At 31.2% G+C, this 7,677-nt stretch overlaps 1 protein-coding gene across 2 annotated transcripts in view; it reads left to right on the plus strand.

The window, feature by feature from the left end:
* The window catches only part of LYPLA1 (lysophospholipase 1), a 43,092-nt gene extending 36,487 nt beyond the window's left edge, over window positions 1-6,605 (plus strand). For both annotated transcript variants that reach the window (XM_051970197.1, XM_051970198.1), the window contains 3 exons: window positions 2,111-2,212; window positions 4,158-4,334; window positions 5,083-6,605. In XM_051970197.1, coding sequence (XP_051826157.1) covers window positions 2,111-2,212; window positions 4,158-4,334; window positions 5,083-5,136 — 333 coding nt within the window. In that variant the 3' untranslated portion in view covers window positions 5,137-6,605. The remainder of the gene's footprint in view (window positions 1-2,110; window positions 2,213-4,157; window positions 4,335-5,082) is intronic.
* Window positions 6,606-7,677: the final 1,072 nt, after the last annotated feature.

The raw sequence follows: 7,677 nt of genomic DNA on the forward strand, positions 1-7,677 counted from the left end.
CAATTTGATTTTCCTCTTTCCTTTTTTAAATCAGATTTACTAAGGGTTTGTCTATTTTGTTCGTTTTTTTTTTTTTTTCATAGAACTAACTCTTAGTTTTATTAATTAATTCAATAGTTTTTTTTTTACTTTCAATTTTATTGATCTCTCCTTTTTTTTTTTTTTTTTTTTTTAGAATTTCAAGGTTAGTGTTTAACTGGGGTTTTTTAATTTGTTCCTTTTCTAGCATTTTTAGTTGCAGGCCCAATTCATTGACCTTCTCTTTCTCTATTTTATGCAAGTAGGCCTCTAGAGATATGAAATTTCCCCTTATTACTGTTTTGGCTACATCCCACACATTTTGGTATGACGTTTTTTTATTGTCATTTTTTTGGGTGAAGTTACTAATTATATCTATGATTTGGTGTTTCACCCAATCATTCTTTAGTATGAGATTATTTAGTTTCCAATTATTTTTTGGTCTATTTTCCTCTGGCTTTTTGTTGAATGCAATTTTCATTACATCATGGTCTGAAAAGGATGCATTTACTATTTCTGCCTTACTACATTTGAGTTTGAGGTTTTTATGTCCTAATGTATGGTCAGTTTTTGTATAGGTTCCATGAACTGCTGAAAAGAAAGTATACTCCTTTGTATCTCCATTTAGTTTTCTCCAGAGATCTATCATATCTAACTTTTTAGTATTCTATTTACTTCTTTGATTTTTCTTATTTATTTTGTGGTTTGATTTATCTAATTCTGAGAGTGCAAGATTGAGATTTCCCACTATTATAGTATTGCTGTCTATTTCTTCTTGCAGCTCTCTTAATTTCTCTTTTAAGAATTTCGATACTACACCACTTGGTGCATATGTGTTTTAATATTGATATTGCTTCATTATCTATGCTATCCTTTAGCAAGATATAGTGCCCTTCCTTATCTCTTTTAATTAGATCAATTTTTGCTTTTGCTTGATCTGCAATCAGGATGGCTACCTCTGCTTTTTTGACTTCACCTGAAGCATAGTAGATTTTGCTCCAACCTTTTACCTTTAACCTGCATGTATTTCCCTGCTTCATGTGTGTTTCCTATAAACAACATATTGTAGGATTCTGGCTTTTAATCCATTCTGCTAACCACTTCCTCTTTATGGGGGAGTTTACCCCATTCACATTTATAGTTAAAATGACCAATTCTGTATTACTTGCCATCTTGTTAACCCCTGTTTATGCTTTTTTCCCTTCTTTCCCCCTTACCCTCCTCCCCAGTATTAAACTTGTGAGCACTACTTGCTTCTCACAGCCCTCCCTTTTTAGTATCCCTCCCCCTCACCTTATAGTTCCTCCCCCATCTTACTCCTTTTCCTCAGTTTCCGCTTAGCTTATTCCTTCCCTTTTCACTTTTCCCTTCCCACTTTTCAATGAGGTGGGAGAAGTTTTACCATAAATTGAATATGTTTAAAAATTTTCTCTTAAAGCCAATTCTGATGGTAGTAAGATACCCACTATATTCATCCCCCTCCATTCTTTCTCTCACATATAATAGGTTTTCTTTGCCTCTTAGTGAGATGTAGTACTCCTACTTTACCCTTTTTCTGGTACAATGTCCTTTCCAATGAGGAAATGATTTTAACTTTTACTCGGTGAGAATCATATATTATACCTAAATCCATAGGTTCAGAATTAGTAATATTTGAGTGTGTGAGATTTTCTTGTATTTGAAATCTTTAATCACAAATGATTTGCAGGTAGAGAATTTAATTAGAATATGAATTAATTTTTTAGCTAGTGTTTTGTTATTTTGTGAAAGGAAATATAGTAGTATGTATTATTGTGTACTAATATACTTAACAATTCTTGCAGTTTTGATTTTGTTGATGAAATCAGTAATTTTTTTTTCCTAAGGCAATTGGGGTTAAATGACTTGCCCATGGTCACACAGGCAAGAAGTGTTAAGTCTCTGAAGTCAAATTTGAACTCAGGTCTTCTTGACTTCAGGGCTGGTGCTCTATCCACTGTGCCACCTAGTTGCCCCTAAATCCGTTATTTTTTAAAGAGAAAATTCCTTGTAAGCTTACAGACAGCAGAACTTATGTTCATTAACACTAATTTTGATATCTCCTTTTATACAGGGAGGAGCTTTATCTTTGTATACTGCTCTTACAACACAGCAAAAATTGGCTGGTGTTATAGCTCTCAGCTGTTGGCTTCCACTTCGATCTTCATTTTCACAGGTAATATGCTTAATAATGTAACTGACAATATGAAATTATTAAGTATATAATGCTTGAAAAAGGATCATTAGTGTCCTTAAGGATTTTCCTCTAATGTTGCATTTTATTACTAGCATTTAAGTATACATTATTATGGAACACCTTATTTTAGTGTTGGGATTAGAACACTGTCTCTCCATACACCTACATAATACCATTTTACTAGAATAAAAAGCATATTCCATATCTTAAAGAAATTTTTTTTAACTTAAAAAATCAAAATTGGCAATTATTAACAAAAGTAAAATGTATAACTAAGAATAAATAATAGCCATAATTGAAAAGGTAAGCTCAGAATCAGAGAATTAGATAGGACCCCAGTGACCAAATACTAGAGATTGGCAAACTATGGTTCATGGAGCAAATCTGATCTACTACTTGTTTTTGTGGGTCAGAGAGCCAAAAATGGGTTTTTACATTTTTTAATACAATGAAACTTTACCTAAAATAAATTTTTAAATATAATAAAACCTTTAAAATGTAAAAGCAGTTTTCATTTGCAGCTTATATTAGTGAGCCATAATTTGCTGAACCCTGATCTAGTCAAACTCATCCAAAAGAATTTCCATTATAATATGCATACTAAATGCTTATCAAGCCACAGATGGAAGATAAGGAAAGTCACTTTCTCTTAGGGTAGACCATTTCTTCTTTTTGTCTAAATTTATACAATTAGGTGACACAGAGTTATTGAAGAATTTGATAAGCTGAACAAATTGACTGTATCTCTGCGTGATGTGAAGGTATAAGTGGAGAGAAATTGGAAGCCTAAAGAGTGAATAGGAAGATAAGAGTCCTTTAGTAACTAATGACTATAAACAAGAAATAGCAGACTTGTTTTGGCTAACTAAAATTTTAGGTGTTTTTCTCTCTTTTTCTACATTCTAAAGCCTTAATTACTTGATTCCTGACAAAAGAATGATTTGTCATCTGTATGTGTTTTGCTTCCAAATTTATTTGTTGATTTTGAAAGTATTTTTTGTAAATATTTTATTCAAATGTATAGTGAAATATATATGTACTTTTTTTTTTTCCTGGCACTGCTTATCTTTTTATCAGATCATAGAATTCTGCTTAACTTTATCAGGTCACAAAATTCTATCTTCTTTGTATTTATTATATTCATTGTTTCTTATATTACAACAATATTACATTATATTTATGTACCACAAGTTATTTAGCCATTCGCCTGCTGATGAGCATTTATTTTGTTTCCATTTCTTTACTACTATAAACATTGGTGTATGGGGATAGAGAATCTTTTTTTATCCTTGACCTTATTCATATATATGACTAGCAGTTTAATTTTGGGGTAAGAATATATGGGCATTTTAGTTACTTTTTTGGAATAATTCCAAATTGGTTTCTGGAGTAGTTGGACTACTCCAGTCGTGCTTTAAAATATGTCAACTTTCTGTAGCCCTTTCAGTATTGACTCTTTCTGTCCTTTGCCATTTGTGCCAAAATGGCTAGGTATGAGATAAAACCAGAAGAGTAATTTTGATTTGAATTTCTTTTATGTTAGTGATAAGAAACATTTTTTCATGTGATTGTTAAAATTTATGCTATTAAGAACTTTTTCTTTCATAATTCTTTGACTTTTTGGGTTTTTAAAAGTTCTTTTTTAACTTGTTTAGAGCTCCTAAAAAAGAGAACAGCCATTGAGGTGGAAATATAAGAAAACAGTTTTAAGAACACATAGAACAGGTATAATAATTGCTGTATATGAACATTAGTTGTTTGGTAAATTTTAGACATGATGTGTGTGCAAATACATCCATTTCATTTTTTTGGGGGGCTTATAAAAAACTTAATAATTATATATGTATTTATCTTAGTTATCTGACAGTGCCATATTCATTTGGACATTACCGAGTCAAATAACTTTTTTTGGTCTTCTTTACAGGGTCCTATAAATGGGGTTAATAAAGATATTTCTATACTCCAGTGTCATGGAGACTGTGACCCTTTGGTTCCCCATATGTTTGGTTCTCTCACTGTTGAAAAGCTAAAAACACTGGTAAATCCATCTAATGTAAGCTTCCGTACCTATGAAGGCATGATGCACAGTTCCTGTAACCAGGTAAATGTTGATTTTACTGCTCTGTGAATTATTTTTTTCTCTGGCGTGATCACTTTAAAGAAGTGTTTTGGAGAGAAAGAGAAAAGGGAGAACATTTGGAACTCAGCATCATACAAAAATGAATGTTGAAAACTATCTTTACATGTAATTAGAAAAAAATAATATTAAGTGCAAAAAAAAAAAAAAAAAAAAGACAACAAGAAATAGCTCCTGGCACTTATTTTCCTGTGGCTTTTATAGAGTTGGGGAGGCTTTCAGTGAATTTATGTTAAATAAAAAGTTACTACAACTTTATTCTTTATTAGTATATTATATAAATGAAAAACACATTTTTCATTAATATGCTATTCAGAGGCCCGTTGAATGGAACATAAGCTCTGGTAGTTCTTATTAAGCAGGAAGGGGTTTCAGGCATGGTAGAAAGATAAAAAATGATATACAAATAGATGGCAATTGAAGATTTTTTTTAAGTTAAAGCTTTTTATTTTCAAAATATATACATGGATAATTTTTATCATTCTCCCCATACAAAACTCTGTGTTCCAAATTAAAGAATTTAAATTTTTTTTTGTGGAAACTTCATTTCTGTACTATGGGATTAAGAAAAGTAGAGATTCACTGTAACGACTTACTGTATGAAATTTTTTTCCCCCAAGATATTTTGTTTTTTTTTTAAATATATTTTAGTTAGAATTTTTTCCAAAATTTACATATCTGTTTACTTAATAAATCATTTTGTTCTCAACAGGAAATGTTGGATGTCAAGCAATTCGTTGATAAACTCCTACCTCCAGTTGACTGATATCATTTAAGAGGCCTTCTTTAGAAGTACACCAGCATCATTATAGTCGAGAATAAACCTTTTCACATGCCCAGTCCTGAAACTTTACTTCTACTACTGCAGTGTTACTATCAATTTGCAAATACATGCCAATGATACAGATGAAATAATGTCTCTTCTTGGGAAAATTATGGTCTTTCAAGTTTCTATACATATATTTGTATGATATATGTTATAAAATATATAAGTATTATAATAAATGAGGCAGCTGGATTTTCTCTAAATGTAATTCAGCATACTAAGATAAAACACTGCAGTTTGATTTTTTTGATTAAAATGTTCAAAAAAAGTGTTAGTATGCTTAATGAAAATTTGTTCAGGTATAAATGAGCAGTTAAAATATAATCACTTTATGCGTGCTGTGACTTAGTATAAGGATTTGTTCCAAAATTGCTTAGTCACCATGCATCTTCTGTATTTTTATATATGTATTCATATATATGTGTGTGTAATCCATAATAAGAATGAGATGGTATTACATTATCCCTGAGAATAAGGGATAATGTTTTTTAAGTGTCAATGTGTAATATTGTGCTCTTCCATCTTAATGGCCCTTGTATTTAGGACCTTTTATTCATATTTACTTGGCCTGGGACATCATCAGGGTTCAATTCTGAAAATTCCTTGATGAACTTCAAATTGATAACTCTCAAATTTGTTATGAATATGAGCAGATGTTTAATTTCAATTATTTTTCATGGATAATTCATGGATAGAGGAATGCTTGGGTTTCTGTAGATTAATGGATTTGGATTTGAGTTTACATGTTTTATAGATATATTCTAAACTAAACACTGTGGAAAATTAATTAGCCATTACCAGAATTTTCTTTTTTTTCCCCTTTTTGTCAGTTGAAGAATGTGAGATTCTGACTTTTTCAAATGTCTTTTTAGAATTAATTTTTGTGCAAACATAAAAAAAATTTGATTTTTATACAGACAAAAGTCTCAGATCACTTGGAAAATTATTGAGAGACGAATTTGTTAATGAACCAGTAGGGCTGTATAACTAGTCAGAACCCTATAACTAAGCATTCTGTTATTAGAATACTTTAAGACATAGCAGAAAAGTATGCTTGGGGTTTTAGAACGGTTAGTAATTGTTCTGCTATATTGCTATGTTATCAGTGCATCTTTATTAAATAGGTGCTAATTGACACATAATGGATATAATTTAGTAATGTACTGTATAGAATGTTAATAATGAAACCATAAGTTTAAGGTCTGGGCTTTAAAATTTAAAACAATCATTTACTGAATCACTTTTATTTTGGAGAACATAAACTGTTTTAGTTGGTATGAAAATCAATGAGATGTTACTTTATTTATGGTAAGAAATCTCTTATATTCCGTTGAAATGTTTTGCTGTAGATGGGAAGATGTACATCTTTTTCACAGTTTCTATCAACGTGAAATAAAGTTTAAAGCTGACATTTTTTGTGAATGCTCTTAAAAGTATTTTCTTTACACTGTCTCTTAACATTTATTTTCACATTTCAATGGGTCTCTTCCAAAGAGAGGGAAAATTACAATCTTATGGAATTGTTATTATTGTTGTTACATTTTTTCCCCGTTTTAGGCAATGGATCAGAACATCATACTCCTTATTCATAGTCTTTATTGTTTTATTTGTCCCTTTTCTTTTAGGAACCATAGCAAAATAGTTTAATTTTGTTTTAATTTCCTGGGTTTTTAGATGTTTTAAGTATTAGGAGTATTTTAGACCTTCTTTATTCCTTTTTGCTTACTTTCACTGATAACTCTTACATCATTAATATAGCTGGTTATCCATAAACACCTGCCTTTATTTTCAGTCCCTTACTTACTTCCTTCCTTCCTTCCTTCCTTCCCTCCCTCCCTCCCTCCCTCCCTCCCTCCCTCCCTCCCTCCCACCCAATTGGAGTTGACTGACTTGCCTAGGGTCACATAGCTAGGAAATGTTAAATGTTTGAGGCCTGATTTGAACTCAGGTCCACTGGGACTTCAGGGCAGGTATTTTATCCATTGTGCCACTTAGCTGCCCAATTTCATTTTCCTAAATGCTAGATGTTAAAATATTTGAATATCCCTTTCCCTTCACTGTTTTTCTCTTGTAGGTTCAACATATTTTGTTTCTTTACATTTCTGTATTATATAATTAATTTGTTATGATTACCAAAACCTCTCATTAGTTAAACTAGTCTTCTGAAGAAGCATTTTAGTTTATTGACCCTCTTGAAATGTCATATACAAAGTGACTCAGCACTTCAGATTTATCTAAACAGCATAGATATCATGGTACCATTACTTTATATTATTTGTATGTCATATTGTTTTTATTGAGAGGCATTGTAATGATGTGAATAGAGTTGGCCTGGGAAGAGGAAGATAATAGGTTCAAGTTTTATCTCTGGCGTGTATAGGCGGTGTAACATGGGGTAAGTCACTTAATTTCTTAGTTTTGTAGGATATTCTTCATGAGTCCTGAAAAGTTGCAAGGAAGAGTGCCAAAATCTTCATTGGT

This window comes from Antechinus flavipes, chromosome 1 (genome assembly GCF_016432865.1).
Source record: "Antechinus flavipes isolate AdamAnt ecotype Samford, QLD, Australia chromosome 1, AdamAnt_v2, whole genome shotgun sequence".
Classification (NCBI taxonomy): domain Eukaryota; kingdom Metazoa; phylum Chordata; class Mammalia; order Dasyuromorphia; family Dasyuridae; genus Antechinus; species Antechinus flavipes.